The sequence below is a fragment of the Pagrus pagrus genome (assembly GCF_965226575.1).
Source record: "Pagrus pagrus genome assembly, chromosome: 9".
NCBI lineage: Eukaryota > Metazoa > Chordata > Actinopteri > Spariformes > Sparidae > Pagrus > Pagrus pagrus.
The window spans coordinates 19930832-19958629 of NC_140193.1; the positions used below are offsets into that span (position 1 = coordinate 19930832).

Sequence of the window (27798 nt, forward strand, 5' to 3'; positions counted from 1 at the left end):
TGTCTGTGAATGTAATCTGCAAAATAGTATTCAAAGTATTTAAAGTAAAAGTGCTTGAAGCAAAAAATGTCTTGTATGATTATTCTTTTATCTATTAAGATCGTCTTTATTCATGCATTAATGTTAAAGCAGTGTTTTACTTCAAAATACTTTGTATAAGTATGCAACTAATGACTGTCCATACAATGTTGTCATTGTGATAAATGTATTTGTTTCAAATGTATCATATCAACATCTCTACAGTACGTCTCACATCAGGTTCATATTACATGTATATAAGCTGACTTTCATGTCAGGAGGAGGAGGGGACGATTGTGGCGTGACAGTTATAGCAGCATGGCTGCCAGTTTTTAACGAGACGTTTTTCTCAGCCATAATTGCGGCAACATAACCGGCAAGGACAAAACATGATCTTTCCCTAAACCTAACTAAGTGATTTTTGTGGTTAAACCTAACTAGACTATAAGCATTTGCACAAAGTAAAATTGAAAATTGAACTTGAAGTAGTGTAAAGTTGCAATTTATCAATGGTTTACAGAACGTACCTGCAGTCATTCTGATGACCGGGTTGACAGATGAGTATTTTCCTTATGTAGTAATCTGCTAATTATTTTCTCTATTACTCAATTGATTGTTTGGTTTATGGAGATTCTGAATATAGTAAGAAATACAGTCACGATTACACAGGGTCCAAAGTGACACCTTCACAGTGATTGTTTCATCCAAACCTCTAAATAATTGACAAATACCATAAAAAATGTTTAAACTCATTTTAATTATCAGTAAATCTTCATATTAGAGTGGAAACATGAATGTTTTTGCATGAAAAATATCATTGACGATTATTATTATAGTAGCCAATCAAGTTTATTTGATTATAATTAGACAGAAATTTAACTGGAAACTATTAAATAGTTGCTTGAGTTATTTTTAATGCAAACACATTTTATGGTTCCAGTTTAACAAATGTGAACATATGCTGGTTTCCCCTTTTTAATTATATCAATAATTTTGAAGGTGCAACATGTAAGAATTGGCCACCTGTTAAACTCAAAACAGTGTGTAAAAAAATCCTTAATTTTATATATTATATATAGAGTATAGAGTATTTAGTCTATTTATTAGATTAAAAAGCCTTAGAGAGCTTGTGGTATATAGCAAAATTACCGCTTGCACACATCTGCCAGGTGAAAATACCATATAAGGGGAGGCCTGAGCTATATTGGACTATTCTTGAGGTACAGAGTTATGTCACAAGACATGTCACATGCTCACTGGTTAACATGTGAACTTCACTGGATGTCCCTGCACAGAAAACAGATATCTTTGACACAACGTCCTCACATTATGTTGATCACTCTTGTAAATTTCTGAATGTCAATGAAACCAATCATTTCAGCCCTACCAGTATATTCTGTTGTGTAGTTTACTTTGAAACAAAACATAATGTTTAAGGTTTTGGTGGGTTTTGTATGCAAAACTTGTAAAATAACTAGTAAAGACATGTAATAATAATAATAATATAAATAATATAAGAATAATGAAATATAATAGTAATAATTGTTAGTTATAATAATAATGAAAAGAAAAGACTCAAGTAAAGTAAAAGTAACTCAAAATTGGTACTTAACAGTGCTGGAGTAAATGTACTTAGTTACATTCCACCACTGGCTTCTCAGTTGACCGTTTCTGGTGAACACAGTAACATGATTTTCTCTCTGTTTCACCTTCAAACAAAGGGATTATGCCATGAGTTATGTCATACCCAGTTATATTATACAACAGAATAGTGAACAAAAGTGGTAAATTGTAAACTTTTAATCAATAAAGATATCAATTAACAAAAGGAAACCTACAGGATATCACACTTCTCTTCCATATAAATAATTCTGCATAGATACAGGCATTGACAACAAATTGGCATCCTGCAGACACATACAACACATAAAAACATGTAAATTCTCAAGTCTTAAGTATCTATTCTTAGTATATGTGGTTGGTGTGCAGCCGTGCAACAATTCTCAGGAGCACTGCAAGATGAGCACAAACTCTGAAATGCAGATTAAGATTTGTGTTGTGGACACTGTAACAAACATGAAATTCTTCCATCATGGATTGGATATTGAGACAATGGCACGAATGGCTACTGTTTTAGTTTTGGCTTGTAAACGTTAGTGAAGGCTGGTTGAGACAGCTTAACGCTGGGCTAAAATTCAATGACTGAAACTTCAGTTTAAGGTGGAGCAAAGTGTTGGCTCTGTTTCAACAGACTTCAGATAAAGATCAAACTTTCATCGGCGGTAGAGAATCGTAGAGTGACAGCAGATGTTCTCACATGAGCCAGCCTGACTAAAAAGTCACTTTCTGTTGACAGGGTAACAGAGCTGTTACACTGAAGGTGACACACGGAAGTTTGAAGACATTTTTTTCTACAAACAATAAAGTACGTCATCAAAATCTTTAAAAAAAACTTCTTGCGTGAATGGCAAAAACACCAAAGATGTGTCCAAATGAGTCATAATTGTATATACTCATTATACAGTATGTATGTACAGTATGTATAAAAACTGAAAATGACACAATTGTAAACAAAACGGTAACTTTGGAAAGCTATTTAGCCAATTAAACTTTACAAAGAGAAAGCAAAATGTGTTTTTCTGATGACTTAATCCATATTTGGAACCGTTTTACCACCACACACAATTTATTTCTTTTTTAGTTCAGCTGAAATCCCCCTGGTGCCCCATGTTTGAAAAAACGCTGCGAAAGTGCCTTCTTGGATGCCCCTATCATAGATAAAACATGATAAAGTGCTGTCTTGGGTGCCCTTCCAGTGGACAAAATGTGGTGAAGTGCCCTGTTATCAAGACTTTCTGTCCACCACATACAACTGGTGCCCTTTTTACTTTTTTGCTCCTGCCCCTCAAACATCCTGAGTCCACCACTGCTTTGCACCTTTCTGTTGTGGGAGAATGTTATCCTTCAACAGTACACTCAAAAGACAACTGTATCGTCAGCATACTGTGCTTTGAATATACTTTTTTGCGGCTAAAAACGTTCTCGGACTATCAGTATGAATTTGGGTCACAGCGCAAATATTGTGTATTGTAGTATTTACACAAACCAAGTACATCCATGTTGTTCACTGCCTTATCTGCAAACAAAAATATTCGCAATCAGATTTTTTTTGAATGATGCAGTGATCGCGTAAATTGCAAACACAGTGATTCAGCTCGTGGTGTTAACTTGTACGGTAAAGCTCAGAAGCTTTGGGAAACGCTGCTTTTCTTGAAGACGTTGACTTGAAGATGGTGAAATGTTTTAAATATAGTTTCAGAAATGTATTGATTCCAGATTACGTGCTAATCTCATGATGTTTCAGGAATCCAGACTTATCAGACTAAAGAGCTGCAGATTCTTGTCTTGAGGTTGTGTTTCCTCTGTAAGGAGGTCAGATGTGATGCAAGTTTGTCTCCTTGACGAAGGAACACCACGTGGTGTTACCTCAAATTCATAGAGAAACTTCACAGGGCTCGGCGTCTCCACGACCAGCTGCTGTAGATTGTGGATAGGTTTTTTTCATTTTGACAGTTTTTTCATTGACGATGAAGACTTGATTAGCAGTTCGACTAGGAACAAGTTCTTAGATGCCAAGACAAAACATTTGACACAAAATTAACTTCTGGATGGGCATCTTCAGCCTGAGTGAAATTGTCCTGTTGGTTCTGTTTACCCCATCAGTACATAATCGTCGTCAATTTCTTCTTTAGATGAGCCCTCAGACTCCGGTTGAAGTGCTGCTGGGATATTGACCATAGCATAGTCACAATCATCATCCCTGGTAGCTGTGGGTCTTCCTGATCTCTTGACAGAGGTGTGGTCGATCGAGGCGTATGTTACGTCCTCCTTAGGCTGTCATGAGACAATTCACAGAGTGAGATGGTTATTCCTCAATCCTGAACACGTTACAAATAATAATTAAACTTTTTCATGCAGTGCAGCTGCAACAAGCACGTTTTTGATGTGATAAGTGAAATTATCAGCCACACAGTTTCTTTGACCTCAAGCCTCACGCTAATGTTCACCCAGTATGCAAATCTGACGAGGCAGCACCTCTGACTGAGCTGCCATAAAAGCACAGAAACACACCCATGTCCCATGTAAAGCTCGAACTGATAAGATTTATGCTCAACAAAAATAGACTCAGCATTGACATGTGCAGGTTTACCTTACTGTCTGTGCCGCTGTTATCATCTGGAGCAGAATTCCCTAAAAGAGACAGTGTATATATACATATAATGTTAATCATTGCTAAACTGTATACATTTTGATAAACTTTTCTTAGTGACCACTATTAAAACTATTTATGTTTTACTAAAAATGTGGTTTTACCTTTACTTCTCTTCTTTATCCTGAAGTAGAACAAATACAAATGATGAGACCAAAATAATGACACAGACATTCAGATCTACGAAAGGTGACGGACAAGTTCATGGCCCATGGTAGAAGGAGTTAGTTCCAGAAAACCTAGCACATTTATGTTTCAACATAGTCCCCTCCTACATAATTTCTTCTTTGCAGACGTCCTGGACCTCCACAAAGTGCTCCACAGTAGTGACAACATCATCAAAATCACAATCACCATGTGTTTTTTGTGCCTAAACCCAACCAGAGCAAGCACAGCGTTGTCACGAGATAGTGATTAGGTTTGGGAGAACAGGACGGATGTTGGACGAGTTCAAATCTGCATTCTTAGATGGCACATCGCCACTGTGGACTGGAACAACTGTCTGCAATTCTCATGAACCGGAAACATAAAGACCAAAAAAAGCTATTTAAGGGCCCGGTGGTGTGACTGTTGGTGGGCTTGAACGAAGGTAAGCCACTATTGCTCTCCATTAGCTGAGCAGAGAGAGGCACTGGAGAAAAATCCACAGTCCAGCAGCATTAAACAACTTAAAGCTGCTGTAAGTGTTGTCGTTGTTTTAGCTAACTGGAATACAGAGCTATTTAACACTTATTTGAATTCAAATATATCACTTACAGCAGCTTTAAGTCTACGGGCTTGTATAGTCAACGAGAGAGATGGAGAAAGTCTACACTTCACGTCAGGTTACAATCCACTGACAGAAGGCCGATACAAAAGTGATTAATACATTTAAACTGCTAGAAAATATCACATAGAGCCCCTTTAACTTCAAACTTAATAATCACTCAAAGATTAGAACTGTGTAAGTCATCTCCTTCTACGTTCGGCCATGAACTTGTCAACCCCTCGTACAAAGCAATTACAAAGACTGAAAATGCTAATTCAACTTCCACTTAGCGGATTCTGGTGTTGTTTGTATCTTAAAATACCAGAACACATGAGTAGATAAAATCTGCAACAGCTTTAGAGAGGTGTAAGTTTTAACCCGCAGCAGTGTTTCCTTGACAGCTTAACAGATGACAGCGAGTGGTGCAACAGGAAACACTTTACATATGCCTAAAACCCACATCTGTCCATGTCCAACTGTCTATGTCTGTGACATGGGAGTTGGAACTTTGCATGCTCTCAACACCATGTTATGACAAATACATACTGTTTTGAAAAGAAAAGCTGCTCATGTGAATGCTCAGTGTTTGACCTGTTAATGACAGAAACAGTCTATTCTTAGCCAGCAACCACTATTTCCTCGCTGTAGCGAATGCAGAAGAAGAATCTTGCAACAGGGCCAGAATGCAATATTGTTTCTTGTTACTAAGTGTAAAGCGTTTCCAGCTGTCTCATGTTTCTTTTATTCTTTTTTAAAATGTTCTCACCCACATTTTCTTCTAATTCAAACATAATAAACGCAGCAGTTTCAGGAAAGCTTTAAAATGTAAGTACCACACGCTGAAACATTTCTCTGTGGCATGTAAGAGTGCCCTCTCATAGTCGTTTTAGGGATGATTACTCACCTTGAGGTGCAGTTTCCCATGATGTGCCCACAGAATCTGTGTCCACACTGTATTTGTCTGCGGGTGACAGGTACTAGTGCCTGGTTGGTAAGGAAGGACTGTGGTAGACGCTGATCTCACTGATCTCTCTACCGTGCTCACAGGCCGAGAGAGAGAGAGAGAGAGATGACAGAGAGAGAGAGAGAGAGAGAGATGACAGAGAGAGAGAGAGAGAGAGAGAGAGAGCATACAATGTCCTGTTTGTGTGTTATTTTTATTTCCTGTGCATGGTGGTTTCTCACACCAGATAAACACCCACACACACAGACACACAGACACACACACACACAGACACACAGACACACACACACAGACACACAGACACACACACACACACAGACACACACACACACACACACGCACAGACACACACACACACACACACACACACACACACACACACACAAATGCATGCACTGATGCTGTAGGGGGAAAACCTCAAATACATCAAAGGAATGATCAATCAAAGAAATGCAACACAGTCTAACAATTTTTACCGTGAGAAATGGTCCCAAATAAAATCTGACGGTGGAGTCACCTACATTTCGCCTCGACAAACAAACATCTCAAAAACATGTGCAAGGTTTCACCGAAACTATCATTTGGCAGGTGGTACATGTAGGTAGATCAGCAGTAGGTGAGGTTAGCCGACCCTGAACTGTGATGTCTGCTCTTGTTGCTCTATTGTCTCATTTGCATGATTGTGCAAATTTTCATGATGAGGAATATGAGGAAGTCGCAGATCTTTTTTCACGTTCAGAGGAAAGTCCAGTTTTACACACAAATTGTCTTTGTCAAGAGTACAAACAGATCTGTATGGATGCTATGATCCTTCAGAGATATTTCTTTCATAAGCACAAAGCAGTTAAATCCATCTAAAAGAGTCTTCTTAAAGTTCAGCTGTCAAATATCTGATGTTTGAAATAAGTAAAGTAAGTAAATTGCCCAGAATATTCATTAACGCAAACTGTGTTTTCATATGTAGCCTAACATCATACACTGGAGGGCACTGTCGGATCAGTCTGGGTGATTCATAGACCACTGAGCATGAACATGCCCTCGGTTGGCTGTAGAAAAGGAAGTGGCATCTTACATCATCTGCTGGCTGCATTGAAGCAAACAATAAATTAAAACACTTGCATGAATGACATCAATGTGCCACATGTGTAGTGTGAATACACATTCCCCACCTGTGAAGAAAACCCTAACCCGTAACTACCCAACTTGTGATTGCACTCTGGCAGACTTTTGTTTTTTTCTTCCCCTGCAGCAGCTGTAGAGATTTGGACAGATTGGATAAGGGGAGCAAGCAAGCATCTTATTATTTCATAAAAATGATGAGAACATTTAAGTGGCCTCTGGTGCTCGCTGCTGACTAATGGTAGCAGTTCATGAGAATGCAAAGGCTTTTGTCGCTAACCTGGCTTGTGTGGAAATACTTTTTCTGTTGAAATGGATTTAATTTCCATTTCATCACTCAGTGGAATGATGTACACTCATGGCTTCAGTCTGCCTTTGATGCCAGGATGTTACAACTTCCTGCTGGGCTGCTTACGGGCCCCTGAAGTGACACACGCACTCAGTAACCTTTAGAACTGTGTGTCTCAGATTCAATATCGAGGATGACCTGAATCTGTGTAAATAAGTGTTTCTGTACGGCTGAATTACAGAATTATATTTACAAAGATAACACACAAGATTCACTTTTCACGCGTGTGCACATTGTGAACTGTTATTTAATGACACACTGACATACACACATGTGAAAGGTGGTCTTCGGCTGCTCGTGGGAGGTCAGGAAGTGGTTAACTTGTGAACACAAGTGAAATGAGCCCCTGCAGCAGCTCCAGTTTCAGTCGATCTGTAAGGTCTCAGGTGAGGAAGATGTCAAGCCTAATGGACAAACTGCCACACACCTATCTGCTGATATTTTACTGTGTCACATTCGTTTGTGTTTATGGAGGAGGTCAAGGTGAGCTGAACACTTTTATTTTGTTAAATGACTTTCAAGAGAGCAGAAGGGGATATTTTGAATAGATGGGAGTCTTTTAGTGAGAAGAAGACAAGAGGTTAGGTAAAACAAAAGAAAAAAAAGAATTACAGGATAGGAAACATGGTTAAAACAGGTTGATTGGCACACTGTACGTACACTACTATGTCACAATATACCGATGTTGACGATAACCGTGATATTTAGAATTAGATATTGATATTGTGTTAATAATTCTTGTATGATAGCGACGTGGAAATAAGACATTGTCTCCTAAATGATGTCCGTGTCTTTCTGGTCTCGCTTTGTCATAGGTGGCAGTTACGCACCTGAACGCTGTAAAACATTAAAAAACCCGCCATAAAACAGAAAAATTAAGTGTAACTGCTCTTTTTGTACACTTTTGTAGAGTTACAGTTATGTGGTTACAGACTTTCTCTCCAACTCCTTACACTTGTATTTTGAGTGTAACTTATTTCCCAAAAAAGAGACAAAACAAACAATAACTAAAGTTGAAGATGAATTCTGTAGGATAAGATAATCGTGCTGCCGCGACAGCCCTAATTTACACTATAATTTGTGTAATAAGAAATAAAACACTTAAAAATTGACATGATCTTGGGTAGTGCTATTGTCTATATGTAGATACATTCAGTTACAATGTATCTTCCAAAATAAAAGCGTAAGGGAACATTTCAAATAGATTTAAGTGATAAATTCGACAAGAGAAAACAGTAACACCTTCGATCACGGGCCCTTTATCACAAAGTAATTATTTAGTATATATGCTGTGTTAATATAAAAACTATTGGGTGTAATTGGAAGTAATTGGAAGAAATACACAATAGAACCAGACGGGAAAAATTCTGAAAATGGGGTGGCAGTGTTGGATTATATTAGGTCCAGTTTGTAAGATAATTAATTGTGAGTCTCATTCTCAACTCATCGAATACTGGCGCTTTTCACTGGTGGACCCAGAGGGGGTCCAGAGGCGGCGATCGCATCAAAAAGAGCCCTCTTGGTAGATAAAACATGATAAAGTGCCCTCTGGGTGCTCTTCCACTCCAATAGCTAATAGATTATGATATGTTTTATTACAGGGGTGCAGTAGTTATAATCACATGATAAGAAATCTAACTATTTCACTATAAATGTATAATGACTTTCTGCATGCTAGTGCCTCACCACATACAGCTTGTGCCCTTTTTGTTTTTTTCGCCCCTGCGCCTCAAACTTCCTGAGGCCACCACCAACACTTTGGGTTGGGAGGTCGGGCCAGCCATCAACCTAAAGTGTCAGTATTTGAAGAGTTGGGATTGAGACTCAACAATCAGCTGCTTTACTTATTGGACCTTTAATTGAACAAATTGCATAATTTTTAAAAAGTCTTAATATATTTTGAAAAAGCTAGATTTCCTGCATTTAAACACATATTTTGTAGATGTATTTTAACTTTCCTGTTATCTTGTATTAGTTCTTCAATTGACAAACAGCTTCTTTTTCTTTTAGACGTGTCTCCTTCATGTGAAGTTGGGCTGCTGGTCCGAAGAGGCACGACATTGACAGCAGCCCCACAACAACGTGTGACAGTCAGGTGTCCTGTCAAAGACTGCGGGGAATCACTCATTGTCACCTGGTGTAAACTGAGCGACACAAACAGCTGTGAACGGATTAATGATACAGAAAATGTACAACAGAATGACAAACACGTTAAAGACAAACTTATCTCATTTTTGACTTTCAAACGGATTTCCATTCATGACGACGGCCTGTACGTATGTACTTTGAAAGGATACAAATATGAGGGGATCAGTCACGCCATCAACATCTCAGTGTCAGGTAGGACGATTTTTATCCATCAGTGCCAAAATGTTTATTTAAGATGATTTCAAGTGTTCATTCTGTATTCTTCCCATCAATCTACAGACTTCTACCAGGGGGTTAAAACGTCAGCCGATACCACAAGTAAGAACCTATATTTGTTAAATTATTCTGTTAACTTGTAATGGATAGAGGACTATTGCTCAAACTGTCCTTCTGCTTTTGTAGATGAGCCACCAAGTGTTGCTGGTGATGAGGATCTGAACTTGCCGGCCTACTTCTTCATCTGTCTTGGCGTAGCTCTGCTGTTTGGCGCTCTAACACTGTTAGCTCTCCTGATTCCTTAAGGTCAGAAACTTAAAAATAACAATGTGATGACATTTCTAGATCTTGCCAAGTGACAATGGAGCACTTGCAAATGATAGCTGGTAATGTTGTCTCTTGCTTGGACTATTGAAACTTGAAACTTGGACTCCTTGTACAATGGGATCCGTCAGTCTTCCCTGTCTCGTCTCCAACTTGTCCACAACACCAAAGCCAGGCTCCTGAGAGATACCTGGAAGAGAGAACATTTCACCCCTATTCTGGCCTCTCCACTGGCTGCCAGTAAGGTTCAGAATGGATTTAAGGTTCTCCTGTTTGTTTTCATATCTATATGTGAAATAAAAATAAATTCAGCATTGCAATATAATTCTTGGTCGATCCGTGACTGTGGACGCATTTTCTTCTTTGAAAGTTTACAGATGTTGTGTCCTTAAAGTTTATTTTTGCATTTCTTCAGAGAAGATCACTATTTTATTCTTTACAGAATTTTTTTTTATTCTCTGAGGAAGAGACTGAAATAACATTATGAGCAAACATACTGACATGTCCGACATTTCATCTGCACATTATTCTGTCACACGTACAGACCTCTGTGTTTTTCACAGCCACCCATGGAAACATAGCACCTGGCCTGTCAACAGTCCACATACGTGTGGGTGTGTGTCAACATATAGGAAGTTAAAAAAAAAACCCTCTGCTCAAACACAATTGGTTTCGGATACTGAGATGCTGTAGTACTTCAGGAAGTGGTCTTATAATGATGGTGGTCGCACGTTCAGCAAGATAAATAAGATGTTTGGCGGTCCCATAATGTTAACAGATTACCAGAAAGAAAGAGCGGAGAGGATGAAGAGGAACATATTATTTAAAACCAACTTATTTTATTAATGACATCTCTCAACCTCAATCTTTTTGGCTTGTGACCGTTCAAATCAGTATCTACCTCTGACCCCTCGCCACAAGCTTGGGCCTTCTGCAGACAGCAGTTGTAAGCAGTTGGACTAACAAGTTGTCCTTAGGTTATTCAATCGGAAGGATTTTTTAAGAGTCAAAAAGGGGAGATGAAACTTATTAACTTAGTTAGTAATGTGATGTGCATAATGAAACGTAATAGATACTTTGTAGGGGAAGTCTTAGAAGTAACGTAGTGATTTTAACCTAAATGTTTTCCTTAACCTAACTAAGTATTTTAAGTTCCTGGACCTAAATAAATAGTTTTCTTGCCTTAACTGCAACTGTGTGCCATGTTGTTTGCGTAGCGGTGATATACTATGTTTTGGGAGTCGCTGACAATCTACTTATTCAGTCGTTGATGTGATGTGTTGTGGGAACCATATACTGTAGATGACTATATCTAATCAATGCTGTCAAGGAGATTGTACTCCATGAAACCATCAGCAAATGTACAATGAATATCCAGAAATCAAAGACATGTTTGATATGTGCTAATCGGTCTAATGGTCCAATACCCATGATTGCTTGAATATAAAGATAAAATGTAAACATAAACATAGAAATCTAAAGCTGTATTCTTCCATGATTTATCATTATTAATGGTGAACCACTGCTGATATTTGTGAGGATTACTGCAAAACAAGGCCATAAATTTCCGTTTTGAACTGATTCGATAACAAATTGGCCGCCAAACCAGAAATACCACAACATATCTTCATAAACACTGTAGACCTCAGACTGATTTGTTTGATTTTCAATCTGAAGGAAAAATCTCACTCAATCAGAAATGTTCCCATATGGACCTGTTTACCTCATCCAACCCCTAAGATAACAAATCACCCATCACTGCTCATCATGCTGAATACACAGAGCGTGACCTATTGACAAACATGCTGATAATTCAGTTTTGTTTGGGTGACATCCAGCGGAGCAAATCCTGCAAATCCTGACGCTTTAATTCATTTATAGATGCTCACAAAAGGTCCTTTCACTGAAAAATGGCATGTGGAAAAATGTCAAGAAATGCTCCTGAATAATGTGACCCTGCTGTCACATTTCTTACTGCATGCTCACCGAGGAGAGGGAGGTGAAAAGTTTAAAAGTAGCCTACATGCTTTATGAACGTCATGTGAAATGAGTCGGTGAACTTTTCTGTCTCTGAGTGGAAATTTTTCATCTCGACAAACGGCATCTGGTAGTTACAGCCCACTCACAACTTCTGCTCTTATAGTCTCTCTCTCTCTCTCTCTCTCTTTCACACACACACACACACACACACACACACACACACATCAGTAATTGTTTTTTTTTGCTCTTGTGGACAAAGCCGTGGTTTAGACGGCAGAGAGACAGAGAGCGTGGAGGCTTGTGCGAAGGCAGAGTTTGACGCAGGCCTGATTAGATCGAGCCTGAGGTCACTCAGACAGTGTGTGGACTTCAAAGTCATCTGACAAGTTGTAGAGGAGTGAAGAATGCTTGTGGTCCTACTCCACAATCTCCCAGAAAAATACAGTTGTTGTTTCTGTAGGATTTTTAAACAGAAGTGGATCAGTTGGGTTTTTAGTGTATGATGAGGACGTGTGTAATTCAAACAAAAGAATCTGGAGGGTCTCTTTGACCATAAGCTGGAATTTAAAAAAAACAGGCACACCGAAGTAAATTTTACGTTGGTTATTTGGGTGTGAGTTGCTGACTTTTGGAGATACTGGCCAAAGAGATGTCTGCCCTCTCTCTAATATAACAGAACTAGATGACACTCGGCCCCAAAAGCACAAAACAAAAATAAAAAATACATTTGAAAAACTCAACAGCAATGTCTCTCTCTTTCTTTCTTTCTTTCTTTCTTTCTTTCTTTCTTTCTTTCACCCCCGATTGTATCACTGTAGGTTGTCCTGAGTGTGAGGAAGCTTCACACTTCCGTCTCTGCAGTGATGTGGTTGGTGTGAGTGCCTCAGTAGAGAGAAAATAGTTCCTAAATGAAACTGCCCACAACAAGATCATCTTGAGTAACCAAGTCATGATTTCTGGAGAAAACAACATAGAGCAACACACTAATATTTTTTTTTAGGGTTTTATTGTTTTGTTCGAGGACACTTTAGTGTTTTGAGTGATTCTTCTGGATGTTTAACCTTCAGCCTTAAGTAACAGTAACATTAATCAATCCACCCCGTCTGAACACCTCACTGCAGCCGACCTGAACACCCGCACTCTCTTTCCTCACATGAACTCGCCTGACTATGAAAAGCAGACACAAGCAATAACACATGCATACCTTTCAGGGGAGCGAAAAGGTTTCAGGGCTGAATCTTCAGGGACTAGATCCTAAACTCTGACTGTGGAATTTACCCTCTAACACACACACACGCTCTCACAACACATACAAACAGACTTGGAAAAGATACAGTCAGGTCAGTGACACAGTGAAGGTTCAGCCGAAAATGAAAATTCATTGATTATTGATCCACATGCTAATAGAAAGTTAAGGTTAAAGGTCATATTGATAACATTTCTATGTAGACACAAGTGATTTTAAAAATATCTCTTTTCCTTAAAACATTATTATGATTGTGAATCAATAATTTTAAGCTTCACAAACAGCTTTGCAGCACTCTCCTAAACAACTGAAGTAGATGGAGTCTCCGGAAGCCCCAAGATCCAGATAGATTTGAAAAGACGTTATTTACACCTAAAGCCAAAATCTTCCCTGTAGCTGCTAAAAGCCTTAGTGTGCATTTTATCTTTTCAAATCATTTTGGGATTTCAGGCCTTCTGGAGATTTGGGTTCCGCTAGACGAGCATTATGGAGCCATTTTATAGTTTTTTGGTTGTTACTGTTGTTTTAAAACAAGTCCCCAGCTACTTCAGTTGTTAAGGAGAACGCTGCAACGCCGTTTTGCTGTGAAGCTCTAAAAATGTGGACGACAAAACGTCACTCAACTTTCCATCTGCGTGGGGGTGAGTAGATAATGACTGAATTCTTATTTTTGGCTGAATCTATCCTCTAAAACCTTCTGACACAGTGAGCAGCAGTGCTAAAAGCTTGTGGTTTTGCTCCAAAATGTACAATACAGATTTTGACAAGATTATTACACACACATTTATGATGAGGACAACCATGTTATCCAAATGTCAGCAATCCTAGTCATACAATGTTATTATAATAATATCATATGATGTTATCACACACACACACACACACACACACACACACACACACACACACACACACACACACACATTATGTACAGTGTATGTACAGTAAGTGCTGAGTTAAATACACATACATATATCTAACCAAGGTAAATACTTTGTTATCCCTGCGCTTACGAACACATCTGAACAGAATTGGCCTGCCCTGCCGGCTCTGTGTGTGCGCACAACATGTGTGTGTTTTTGCTCTGCGAGGTTCATCATAACCCGTCTGGCTTGGGATGAAAAAGGACCCAAAATATGAGCATCTGGGAGCCAGGTTTGGCAAAGGAATTTGATGTTTTTCTGAGGAGTACAAAGCTGAGCTCCAGAGATGAAAGTTAAAACATTAATAATGATTCAGAGACTTGTCATTTTTAATATTTTTATTAATCTGTTTGTTGCATTTATTACATCAACACATTTCTTCTCCTTGTTCAGGGCTGATACTAAGCTACATTTGCATATATTTAAACTTTTTTTTTCTGAAACCACATTTCAGAGTTGCTGTATGCATATAATGAAAACATGCAGACAGAGAACCCTTATTAACAGTGAGGAATGTGATGTGCCCGATTAAAATACTAGGCTTGGAGTCTGATATCCTGCATGTCATTCTGTCGATAACCTACAGATTCATATCATATGCTTTGATATAGAAGATTATTTCAGCATAAAGCTTTTTCTTAAATGCCCCTGTAGACATGCAAACAACATATATCCCAAAAGTCCCACAACAATTTAATTCTGGGCATTTAGGTGCCACAAGTCCAGAGCAACATACAAATTCTTTTAGTTTTTTTTCTTCAAAAAGTCTGAAAGCAGCACAGTGGCTCTTCTGGCTGTTTAACCATTATCAAGCCACTAAGCTGCTCCCATCACAGCCAGACCTGTACACTCACATCCTCACACACGTACGCGACTGACTCTGTCATGTAGACAAGCCACAAGACACGCATTCCTCTTAGGGGCACCAAAAAGGTTTCAGCGTCGCTTCCTCAGGGAATTATTTTAAGCTATCTGACCGTGGTATCTAACCTCTAACAACACACACACACACACACACACACACACATATTCTCTCACAACACGCTCAGACAGACTGATGTAGAAAAGTTTGCAGTAGGCTTTAAAGACAACAAAGTATTCAGCCCTCTTAGTTGAACTCATGAAGAATGTCCCCGACCCCACCCAGTTTTAAAAACACACAGAAGTGACGTACGGCTTTGACTGAGGTACAAGACGTAAAACCTTAATGGTGGGCTAATAGGGCCAATTAGCTGTGTTATCTAAAGGATGAGGCTGGCCATATTTTATATTCAAACTTAGACTTTCAGCATTAAAAAAAGGCAAAATATTTTCCTCAAACAGCTGGGCACTCTAGGTTTTAGAAAATGTTACCAGAACAGGAGTAAATTGTGAATTTGTTGGGGACTGCTTTTGGCCGCGGATGAATACACATTTGGTGCCGACTTATAAACTTAATCAATGATTAATGTGTTTTAAATAGTTTTTGGACTACAACAGAGCTCTGTGTCTCAAAGCAATACGCTATATCAAGCTTTGGCCACGCAGACAACAGGTTTTTTAGTCTTTTTATTGGATTTGTTGGATGATAAAAAATAAAATATCGCCAGACTTATCCTTTAATGATCAATAGGGGACAAACAGAGAGAAGTTGGCAATATGCTGTTACAGCAAACATACACGGACTCTGCTGCGTTGAGGAATGTGTGGCCATCAACTCAAATCAATTACAGAACCAGAGAGAGAGGAAAACAAAGATTCACTCAACATTTCCTCATTGACTTCATGTGAGGACAGCCTGGAGATTATATAAGAGTCAGGTGCAGAGGCAAGAAGAGCAGAGATGAATGTCGTTGTACAGTTGGTGCTCGTAGATGGGATTGTATTTGACATCCTGTAGAGGCGTGTCAGAACATCTTCCCTTTGTGACACGATGCTGCTGCCGGGAAACAGTCCTTCCTCTTCTTTTCAGCTTCTGGTCTCATCTGGAAGATTAATCAGCTGAAAGAAAATGTTAAAGTAATACTGGGTAGATATAACCTCATCAACTGTCTTCATAGATTTTTGTAACTAACACTCGCATTTTAACACGACTTGCACTCAGCACTGAGTCCATAGATGTAAGGTTGGTAGTTGGACCCTCTTGGGCGGTGTTACTGTAAATGCTCTGTGTCTAGCTGATTCTCATTGGAGCTGACCATAAAAACTGGAACGAAATAGATGATTTCGTTCCAGTTTTTATGCTCAGATCAGATCACATATTATAATGTATAGGTCAATACTTAATGCATCTTAAGATAGAAGATAGACAGATAGTTCCTCATGCTGTACAATACAAACATATAGCACTACTGTAGTAGATCCATGGTTGACATCCTTCACGCACAGACAGAGAACAGAACTGATGAAGTGTGCGATTAAAGTGCAGATGGAGTGCAGGTAGCAAAAAATGAAGCTGCCTGTCTTTTCTCATATGTTGATGGCATTAACATGACGTCACTTATTTATTGAGGCTTTATCCTTTTTACCGAAATGTATCCCATCGCCATTAGCTTGTACAGTAGGCGGTTTCCATGGAAAGTCACTGTGAAAGTGACGGGGGGAAACGATTATGGGTAATACTTTCGACCCTCGGCGGAACTAGTAACAAAGTATCATAATAACTTACGCAACAGCAGGACTTTCTAGGCTTTAGCAGCATTAGGTAAGTGGGCTAAGCAATAATTATAGTGTGTTAGTGTTAAGTTGTATTCACATGATAAAGTTGTTAACTAAGATCCTCCTGAATGATTGATACACCATACCAGTCACTCTAAGAAAGATGATTAGCGTCCATAAGGTGGATGGCTACTAAAATAACAGCAGCAGGTTTCTTTGGATATCAGTTGGCAATCTCTTGGTTTACATTTTGGAAAAAATATGTTTGAGGTATAATTTATCCAGTTTATTAAGTTCTCCCTTGTGCTCCTTCTTCTTGTATGAATGTAGGTGACGGAGGTGTGGGTGGAGACCAACAATAAAAACATCTAACTCTTGTTTCAGGGTCGTATCAACATAAATTCTCCACGTTTAAGGAATTGAGAAGAATTTTGTCCCCAATATGCTTCCATACATCGGTATCTAAACGGCCCCAAGGGTGTGTCAGGTGTATAGTAGTATGATGCTTATCAACTCATTTATTTCCCTTAGTCGTTGATATAAACTTTGGCATTTCCAAACATGAAAATAACCAAGCACCGTGCTGCACTCACCTTCTTTGCGCAGGAAACACTTCCAAAGGCAGAAGCAGAGGGACATGACCAACAGGGCTGCCACTGTAGTGACTGAGATCAGGATGGTGAGAGCCGTCCCAACTGTGAGAGAGACAGACACACACAAAAATTTATTATCAATTACAGTGTGTAAATCATGCCTTTGCAGTGGTTGAATGTTATTAGGGTAAAATTTTCTGTTGGTATTTTTGTCTGTGTGCTGAACAGCCTGCGCTTGTCTGGACACTGCGTCTCTTTTATGGACCCTCACTTATTAAATTTGAGATTAACTATAGTGTTACTATCTGGTTTACCTAATGTGTACAGTCCTGAGCCATGAAACCAAGGTTAACTACAGGTTACCGGCAAACTAACACACATGGCACATATGAGCATGTTTACATACTGCCCATCAATAGCTGCATTAAAACCAATACAGGTTTTATTTTAGAAATTGCTGTACAGGGCAAATGGTACATTTGAGAAAAAGTGACTTTGGCTTTCCTTTATAGTCTGAAGGGAAAAATCTGAAAAAAGATGAGCCCGCACTGTCCTGACAGCTCCCGATAAATGTAAAGTGAGCAACGAAGCTGAACAATCAATACAGACACAAACATCACTCACAGACTGAACATACCATAAACAGACTGAACCTCACACGTGATGAAGATTCAGTATAATCTAATATATTACACTGATGTTTGTTTGATGTGTGTGTGTGGGTCTTAAATTGAATCGTTGCTGTTAAATTCAATTTACTGAGAGTTGTCAGTACAATGTTCAGAACTTTCTCTGTCTTTTGTTGTCAGTTTGCTTTATGATCAAGCACCCGTCAAAGTTTTGTCTCAACCAACCTCTGTTGGCTTTGTTTAGCATTCTTAGCGTTAGCCTGGCGTGCTAGTAGTCTTTTTTCACAAAACACATCTTTAAGGGTAGTATTGTGTCTTTATTTTTACCAGAATACTGCAAAAGTACTTTATATCATCATTACTTAAAGGGTAACTCCACCAATTGTACCCATTGTAGTGTGTTGACAGGTCTTGGGGTGTATTACTGCCCAACAGGAGCACAATGTTAGACCAGTGGACTGCTCTTAAAAACTGTGCCTTACCCACCATGCAATTTAGCCACTGAGTGACATCACTGGAGGCATTTCATCAGATTATCAGATTACATGCAGCTTCCTCTGGAGCCACAAAAGGCTTTATAATACTTTTTTCACACATGCAGTAGAACTCTCCAAGACCCGTCAACACACACCGTCTCCTGTTCCCTTTTAAGTAATGATGATATAAACTATTTTTGGTGTATGCTGGAAAAAAAGCCACAATGCTATCAACAACTTTGAATAAAGAGGAGTTTGCGGACACAAACTCACTTTTAGTGTTCATGGATACAGCAATCGGTGACTCAAGCCCTTTGTGGTGCACCAAGCATTTGACGGACACGTCTTTCAGCAGCCCTGATTGGACAGTCAGTGTACTGATGACCAGGGTGGTCCCGTCTCCCTGCGGGAGCTGTGTCGTCACAGGGGGGCCCATGGTGCGGTTATCCCTCTCCACGTTCCACACTATCTCTGCAGGGGGGCGTGACACTGACGTGCAGTTGGCTTCGATCACACCTGGAGAGGTAGTCTTGTAGCTCACCTGAGGTTTGGGCAGCACTGGGACAAATGAACAGAAACGGCTGGAATGAGTATCACAAAACACTGGAACACATTTACACACAAAGAAACTCGTCCTGAGATTTATACATTTGGCAGATATAACAGTTTCCCTGAATGCACTGAGGTATTAATTCATTCCATCAACTTCCTTTGTTCGGCCAGAATTGACGAAACTTTCGGGAAATGTTCTCACATGATGATCAAACACTAAGTGAGAACACTGTGGGATGACAGGCATATGAGGTGTATTATTTTAATCCAAAAACTGGCAAAAATCCAGAGTGTAGTTTATTCTGTATTTACCTGCGAAAAACCTTGAAGCCACTGGATCAGCTAAGGTATGTGAATTCCTGCCAACTTAAGATCCATAAGTAAATCTTTGGCTGTTTTCAATTCTCCGTTCTCGGTGCTGACTGAGGAATGTGATACACTGGAATCGAGAACATTGTTGTTGGCAAGGACACGTTTAGCCACAGATATTTGGCCCTCAGAGTGTCTTCTCAGAGTTCTAGGTGGAGAACTTCACCCACTATCAGTCTGGATCAGATTTCAGGGTGGGTCAAACCGCAACAGGAAAAAATTCTCCCAACCATCCAAACCATAATTCCCTGTGAATTAGCTCAAAACTAGTGTGAAATTTGGGCTCTTATTTTAAATTGAATTCCACTGTTATAGAGTGTTTGGTCAGCAAACCTCCCCTGCTCATCCAGTAAAAAAGAAAAGACATTTTCTGGTATCCATGCCCGCTTTATCGGGTCAGGACAGAGAACTTTATAAAGGGGTGGTCCCATCTGCTCTGTAAACACGCAGACAGCAGGACCCTCCTGTTCTGGTTCCTACACTGGCAATGGTGGAACAGGGAACGCTACCAATACCAATCCTGGTGACGGTTTATACTACCAATAAGGCCAAATCATGAGACACGCCTGAAGATTAGAAACAGGCAAAGAGAGCTGCCTCGAAAAAAAGAAGTTGTGCAAGTGTGGTGACGTAGAGAGGAGGGAGGGGGGACTGCTACCTGCAACAGACAAAAACACTTACAGCAGCCAAGAAAATGACATTCTGAATACTGAATCTATAAAATACATAAAAAAAGGAATGTGTATTAAACAATTCCCACTAACAAAATACTTGTCATTGTTAGTATGGTGTTACAATAATAAGTGTCCCATAAACAACTGATGGGAACATTAATGGATGCTCACTTTAGGCGAGTAGAGCGAGTGCGATACTGTAACCCTAACCCATCCAGCAGTTACAGACCAACATTCACTGTCTTTTAACTAACTTGGTCTTCAACAACTCCTGGACAAATTGTATCCGTCTCTTTAGCAGCTAAACGCTCCACTATGTTCACCAACTTGTCTTCCTGCTGTTCGGTGCTGCCATGAGACAATGAAACAATGCCATGAGACCGGGGAGAGTGAACCAAAAATGTTGTGGGCCACGCCACTAGACAGCTGAAACTTGTTATAAAGCATTGTAAATCTGAGGGTAGCTCGCCTGTCACATTGCTCTTTGATACGTTACTAAAATAAAAATTATAACCACGATGTAATTGAAATTTCTCAGCCAAATCAAACCCACTGGCACCCCTGTTTTTGTTTTATGACCTATTCTTCGTTACATCTTTTTTCTATTGTGTTCTGAGAGAAGTGCATCTGTCCATTTTAGCTAACATTGTTTGTTGGCTGTGAGAGTGGGAGTAAAGGAGGGGGCATCACATCATCCAGAGTAGGATGGGGGGGTGAGGGTGGTGGGGTGCAAGAATAAATCACATTAATACTAATAGTGCCTCACTACCAGAAACACCTACTGTACTGTACAGTTCGATTTCAAACAAAAGCACATCTGTTTGTTGAGATTACTGTGAGAGAAAGGGAACGGGAGAAAAGTGCGAAAGCAAATGAGCAAAGAGGGAGCGAGACAAAGCACAGAGGGAATCACTGTCTGCTGCAAACACTGACACAGTCATGCATCAGGACCTCGCTCCCTGCCTCCATCCTTCTTTCCAATGCTCCATTCTTCACATGGACACACTGTTCTGTGTGTGTGTGTGTGTTAACAAATCAGCCCTGCTGCATCATGAAAACATTCAGCAGCCACGATCAGAAAGAAAAGATCAACATTCCTGGTCCACCTTGTTGAATCTCTTCGGACCTCGTCCACATTCATCTCAGCCCTTCATTTTCCCCACAGGAGCCTGTCTCTGCAGCTCCTTTATCTACTGTCGGATATCTAATCAAAAACAACAGCCGTGTAAAAACGTGAATCAGAACAACCACTACCTATTTTTCAGAAAAAAGAAAAAATCTGTCGGTTAACAAAAAAGTGACAGTGTTGTGATGACTGTAGTAACAACATTACTAACAGATACATTTATCCGTCAGACTTTTAGCTGTTTTCGCAGCGTGTCCTCAGGAATGTTGGTCAGTCTGTTGGTTCGACACTTAAAATAACACAGTAAAATATGTCAATTGGATGGATTGCCATGAAATCTGGTGTGTAATTTGATACAGACATTCATGACCCCCAGATCAAGACTGCTTTTAACTCATGTGATCTCCCTGACCCTTCACGCTTCCACTTGTCCAACACATGATAAATAACCATGGCTGCTGTGCTGCCGTAGCGCACCAGAGCCAGCTTTTTTTCAGATATATTCTTGAGCTAGTTGGCTAGTTAGCTGTAGTCTTTGCGGCGTGATCAGCTGCAGCTTTGTGCCCGAAACACAGGCTTGGTGAATTAAACCAAGCCCCCAGGAGGAGCACCAGGCATTGAAGCCAACTTTCATAGTGGCCAAACTGTGTAATTACAACATCACGTGATGCGCAGTGGCCCGAAAAGACTTTTTCCTTTAAGGTTAAATTGTGAAAGAAGCAGCTATAAAACGGTGGATAACATTTTTTGAGCGTCATAATCACCGCAAAAGACTCATTTGACTATCATAATTTGAACCATTCGGTCCAATAAAATTTGGAAAGCCTAGAAGAGCCACGAGATTGAATTATTTTATTGAAATTGAGCTTTTAAATCTGGTAAATCTATCCTTTAATCCAGCCTCTTGGCCTTTACTCCTTCATTTCATGATGCTACAGCTGGACCTCAAGTCTTCCTCCCCCTTTTTTGTTTGTGTGTGCCATACTGAAATCTAATACAGAGTACTGATCAATAATGGCTGGGTGGGAAAAAGATGTTTTACCATAAGTGGCGAGGCAAACCGTGGAGCTCTTCTGCCCTTCAGCATGTGTGGTGTACTGGCAGGTGTAGCAGCCCTCGTCCTGGATGGCGACGGGCTGGATGGTGAGCTGACTGTCGGACAGGGAGGCACTCAGCCACACTCTCCCCTGGTACGGCGGCTCTATCATGGGGTCGCTCCGCTTCGCATAGGAGGCCACCTCTGCGGAGTCTCCTTGCGCTGACGTGTGCCTCCATGTGATCTGCTGCACCTTTTCGGGCAAACCGTAGGAGCAGGAGAGGAAGGCCTTCTTGCCGCTCACTGCCGTCTTGTTGCTGTCGGCAGCGACGTGCGCTGGGAGGAATAAAAGAGCCCACCATCCAGTGAAGGGGTGGTGGATGAGGGAGAAAGGATAAGAAAAGGGAAGAGGGGAGGGGAGACGGCAGAGGGTGAAAAACAGGACGATGCTAATATTCAGAAGTATGAGGCACCCAAACAGAAACCAGTCACTGGAATCTGCAGCAGCTGTTTCTGGTTAGAAGAATAAGCCCTCCTTCTCCCACTGCTCCACCGCTCTTTATTAACATGACTGGCTGAGCCTCAACAACTTGTGTTCAGAGGTTAGGGACGTCTGTAGTCAAGTATTTTCAGTAAATCCCCGCAGCAGATTGATATTCAGGTTGGAGGGAGGAGTAGCTGTCCCTGGAGTCTACTGGAGGGTTGGTTTTGTTTAATCCTAATGGGTGGGTGCGAAGGGCAGGCATCCAAAATCAGTTGTGCCATATTCACCACAGAGCAGCGGAGTGGGAAAAACTGTCAGTCTCTCACTTGTAATTCCCAGTCTGACATGTCAGGAATTCCTGATACCGATGATACCTCCCACTTTGTGAGAATAACTAGAGAGGTGTCAACAAGCTCTCGGCTAAATGGCTGCAAATGAACCACGGCTGGCAGAAAATAAAATCCAACATTTTAAGGGAGATCTGGTATTTTTTAATCCTTGTCATTAGTGTACATATTGTGGTGTGTGTTCAAAGTGAAAATATTCTGGCTCTACCTGCTGTTTTTCCCAGCTGCTTCTCTGATATATGACCTCTCTCACTAATCCCCTGATATTTCCACTTCAACACGGTGATTTAATGGTTTATTTCAACCAGACCAGAGCTGGCGATTGCTGTAACAGTGAAATAAAACAGTTTTGGTGAGCTTAACTTTGTTTCTGTCGAGTTTGTATTGAGTAGTGTGTTTTACAATAATAAAATTACTGTTTTTGTGAGTGTAGTCTGGTGGATTTTGCACGGCTGTTTCCAGTTTAACAAAAAGATCTACTGTATCTCCGGAGGGATGTTTCTAAATGAGCTTTTAGTGGAGGTACTTTGACGGTCGAAGTTGACCTTGAGGATTATGTTGCCGGGACACAGGCTGCTATGGGTATAAAGGCGAACTTCTAGACCAAATTCAAAACTTTTTGCACATATTCAGTCTCTCCAGGAAGTTGCAATGTTTTGCAATTTGCAGTCCGTGTGAATTCTGCATGACCTTCCCAGTTAGCTTAATTGTACTGGACACCCTCATCCAGCCCACGCAGTATGTGGGCCGGATGAACGTGACTGGTGTGGGCCGGAACAATTTTGCAATTTTGGTAATCACAACATCACAACTTCCCAAAGGGACTGCCTATTAGTTCCCTTCACACCAAAATATGTAAACATAGGGCCCTGGTTTCAAAATACCAGAATTCTCCTTTAACTGTAATACAAATGATTGAGCTAATCTAGGTACACAGTGGGTTTCTATCCAGTTTTAAGAAGCTGATTCATTCTGATGTGGCTACAAGGTCACAGTGAACACTTGCAAATCACAATAATGGGTGTTTTTTTCATTTCTTTCTATTCTGCTGACATTCTGCTCAAGTGACAGCTTCTCCCATCTGGTTCATGACTTGTGGCACAATAGCAGAATCACTTCCTGGATAAAAAAAATAATTTTTCATCTAAATCTCTCCTGTCAGGGTTGAACACATGTCAGAGACCCACAGCTGTGTTGTTCTTGCTTTAGCACTGTATTTCTAACTCTGTCACATACTGTACCAGCATGTCATTCAGGACATGGTATGAACCATGGCTCCTTACTATAGTCACTTTTGGCAGTGGAGATCCACGAAGCAAAGCTTATTCTACTGATGTTCACTTTAAATTGCTCTGGTAAAAGCACCAACTAAATTCCTTATATCTAAACAGAAGGTGATCGTCAAACGGTGACAGGAAATGAGAGGTCACTATGTGTTAAACTGTATCAGTACACTGCCCTGTATGAAGCTGAACTACACCCACCAGAGTGATGGTATGGGCTCTCAGGGTTAGAGATCTTTTCTAAACTGGTCGTCTTCGCTTATAAAATCAAAGCCGCTGTCCTTAACGGACTTACTCACAGGTGACAGTGAGGCACGTCTGGCCCTGCTTCGAACCGGACGGATGCATGTCAAAGATGCAGGTGTAGCAGCCTTCATCACGGAAGCCCACCCGGCGGATGGTGATAGTCGAGGTGTCTTTCGGGGAGGAGATGAGCTCCACGTGCTGCTGTCCGCTCACACTGTCTCTCTGGCCGGGCAGGTAGCTCAGCAGGGTCTGGTTCTGGACATCCAGCCAGCGCACCTGCCTCAGAGACTCACCTCGATCCCTCGAAACACTGCAGGTCAGATTGAAGGGCTTCTCCACCGGAGCTACCAGACGCTCCGGAGCTGTTACCCTGCCTGAAACATACAACCAATATTCACAGGTTCAATATGTACGAATTTTGTGTGAAAACATTCAAAAATTGACAAAAATCATCAACGGAATGTAAAGAAACTACAATTCTGATGTTATCTACTGAAGTCAGCATGCTAACAGGCTAGCCATGTTCCCGCCCAATGCTCCCATACAAGCGGTATAAACACCAACATTCCCCCGGTTCTACAAGCCCCAGATCTTGATTGCTAACTGCACGGCTAACTGAATTAACTAGCTAACAGCAGTTACAGTAAGCAGCAGTTAGCGATTGCTCTGGTGATGCACTGCCCGCTATTTTTTTTTAACTGACAGGCGGCAAATTCTTACATATTGCAAGTAGTTAAGTAAAAAAACATTACAATATGATGTGACGGGAGTTCTCCAGTCGAGTTTTTCCATACTCACCCTGCAGTCTTCCCACCATCAGTAGGAATAAACACACCTGCAGACCTTTCCTCATCATCTTCTTCATTGCTCATTTAACAGGGAGGAGGAGGAGGAAGAGTGGTACTGAGGTGAGGAAAACATTCAAGTTACCATCTTCAGCCCAACATGAACTCTTGATCCAACAGAGATTCAGAGAGACTCTTTAAGTGCTAACAATTTACCCCAGCTCTTCGAGCCAAGTCAGCTCCTGTGGTCACCAGATGTTGTCCAACACACTTAAACTATTCAGTGGGACGCAAAATGATCTCCTCTTAACTCTACTGTGTATCATCCATTGTAGATGGATTTTCAAATAAAAATTCATTGGGTGTCAGAGACCTCTTAAAACTTTTTTCTCTGTCACTTCTCAGAGGTTTTGTGTTCCAGGTTAAAATCAACACTAATAAAACAACTTTTAATGAACTACACCATAGATACACAACAATTACAACACAGTTTGTGATTTACTGGGATGATCTGTACTTAATCAAGAGATTTGAGGAGAACTGAATTATCTGTCACACGTTTTCTATTCCCTGTGTCATATAAATGAAATTATACAGCCATGAGGCTGAGACACTCACCTCTACTTGTCCTGAAAGTAAACAGCTGAAGATGTTCTACCTCTGCAACATCTCCCCCGTCCTTATGACCCAGCAGCCTTTTGAAACATCACTCCAGAACGAGCGAGGAACTATTTTTACTCATCCGACTGTTTTCTATTCTGCGCACCACCACCAGCACAATGAACACCAGCCGGCGGCAGCTCCAACCTCCAGTTCACTGGATGGAGTGGAGGTGTCGAGGGCAGGCAGAGCCGCTGAGTGTTGGGCTAACAGCGCCCTCTGGTGTCTGACTGTGTTTATTGCTTTTTTAGGACAGGTGGAGAGTTTAATGTCATTTTTTGATTCCTTCTAAAGTTGTGGCTGTTGTGTGGTTAAATGGCTAAATACAGCAGGAAACAGCAGAAACACAACATTATTATTTTTTTCATAAGAAGACATGTCAGACATGAACACAGGTAGCCTAATTATTAAAAATAATTATTGAAAATTAAAACATTTAAACAATGTGTGATATGAAAATGCATTCAGAATCGTAGAAGCATGTTTTCGTAATAGGCGAGCATTTGAGTTAAATCAGTATGTTGGAAATTAGTTAACAAAACAGAAGAAACACACAAAAAAACGCGTATAATCTTAAAACCTGGGTTAGTAATAAAACAGTGTGAAGATAAACGCACACCACTACACAAAATAACAAATAACTGAGTCAGAGCTAAATGAAATAGGTCTAATTGAGTGACCTGTATCCTTATTGCAGCTCTCTTTAACATTAAATATGCATGACTTAATAAACAACAACCACATCTAATGTTTAGTAAAACATTCTTCCACAAAAAACAGAAATTCTCATGTGAAATAACCCAAACTGTTCCAAATTTAGAAGAAATCATGTTCATGTAGGACTCCATGCTCATTTAAAGAGGTTGATTGCGATGTGTTGTTGTCGGGGCCTTTAAAGACACACAAATATTTACAAGTGAGATTTAATGAGGTAATGTACAACTATACCACAGGGTTAGCACTAAGCCAGTGTGGTTTGGTACTGGCTTTGGTACTGGCTTTGGTACTCGTCGGTTGCCCACCAAGATGCACCACAGAGCACCACAGGAAATCATTCCTGCCTGTGGCCATCAAACTGTTCAACTCCTCGCTCAATAGGTCAATAGGAGGACTTTGGAGACTTTGTTTCTCTCTAATTTGCAATTTAACAGTGTGCAATGGCAAATGTGTTTTCAACTTTGGCATTATTTATTGCTCTGTATATATGTACATTTGTTCTAGTGGAGTGTACTTTTCATGTATTTTGTTTTGTTTTTGGTGTTCTTGTTTATATATAGATGTTATTATTATTATTATTATTATTATTATTATTATTATTATTATTTTCTGCATATTCTGAACTTTGAACTTTGAAAGCTGTAACGTGAGCGATTTCCCCTCGGGGATCAATAAAATGTTTCTGATTCTGATTAATGGTTTAGCATTATTTCAAGGTCAGGAAGTGGGAGAATGCAAAAAAAGGCTGAGACAGTCTCAAATCTTGAAATTGACTTTGTCAAAGTCTTAAAAAATGAGTTTTCTGTCAAACTCATAAAAGTCTTCACATTAAACAATAGAAACATGTACCTGTAGTGGTCGTAGTAGTGCTGTGATGGG

General features: G+C 40.2%; 3 protein-coding genes across 3 annotated transcripts; 1 reads left to right on the plus strand and 2 right to left on the minus strand.

Moving 5' to 3' along the window:
* Window positions 1–1762: 1762 nt before the first annotated feature.
* Window positions 1763–6000, minus strand: LOC311262302 (uncharacterized protein). Its single transcript, XM_084361586.1, has 4 exons — window positions 5941–6000; window positions 4393–4412; window positions 4229–4269; window positions 1763–3912 (listed from the first exon to the last, which is right to left on the minus strand). Exons 1-4 carry the CDS (start codon window positions 5958–5960, stop codon window positions 3730–3732), a joined length of 264 nt encoding a protein of 87 aa, XP_084217712.1. The 5' UTR covers window positions 5961–6000; the 3' UTR covers window positions 1763–3729.
* Window positions 6001–7854: 1854 nt separating this feature from the next.
* On the plus strand, window positions 7855–10214 carry LOC311262272 (B- and T-lymphocyte attenuator-like). Its single transcript, XM_084361545.1, has 4 exons — window positions 7855–7951; window positions 9479–9808; window positions 9896–9934; window positions 10019–10214. The coding sequence occupies exons 1-4, from the start codon at window positions 7864–7866 to the stop codon at window positions 10135–10137; spliced, it is 576 nt and encodes a 191-aa protein (XP_084217671.1). The 5' UTR covers window positions 7855–7863; the 3' UTR covers window positions 10138–10214.
* Window positions 10215–15890: 5676 nt separating this feature from the next.
* On the minus strand, window positions 15891–26333 carry LOC311262994 (OX-2 membrane glycoprotein). Its single transcript, XM_084362779.1, has 7 exons — window positions 26161–26333; window positions 25556–25660; window positions 24811–25131; window positions 22404–22733; window positions 18914–19198; window positions 17536–17637; window positions 15891–16285 (listed from the first exon to the last, which is right to left on the minus strand). Exons 2-7 carry the CDS (start codon window positions 25620–25622, stop codon window positions 16278–16280), a joined length of 1113 nt encoding a protein of 370 aa, XP_084218905.1. The 5' UTR covers window positions 25623–25660; window positions 26161–26333; the 3' UTR covers window positions 15891–16277.
* Window positions 26334–27798: the final 1465 nt, after the last annotated feature.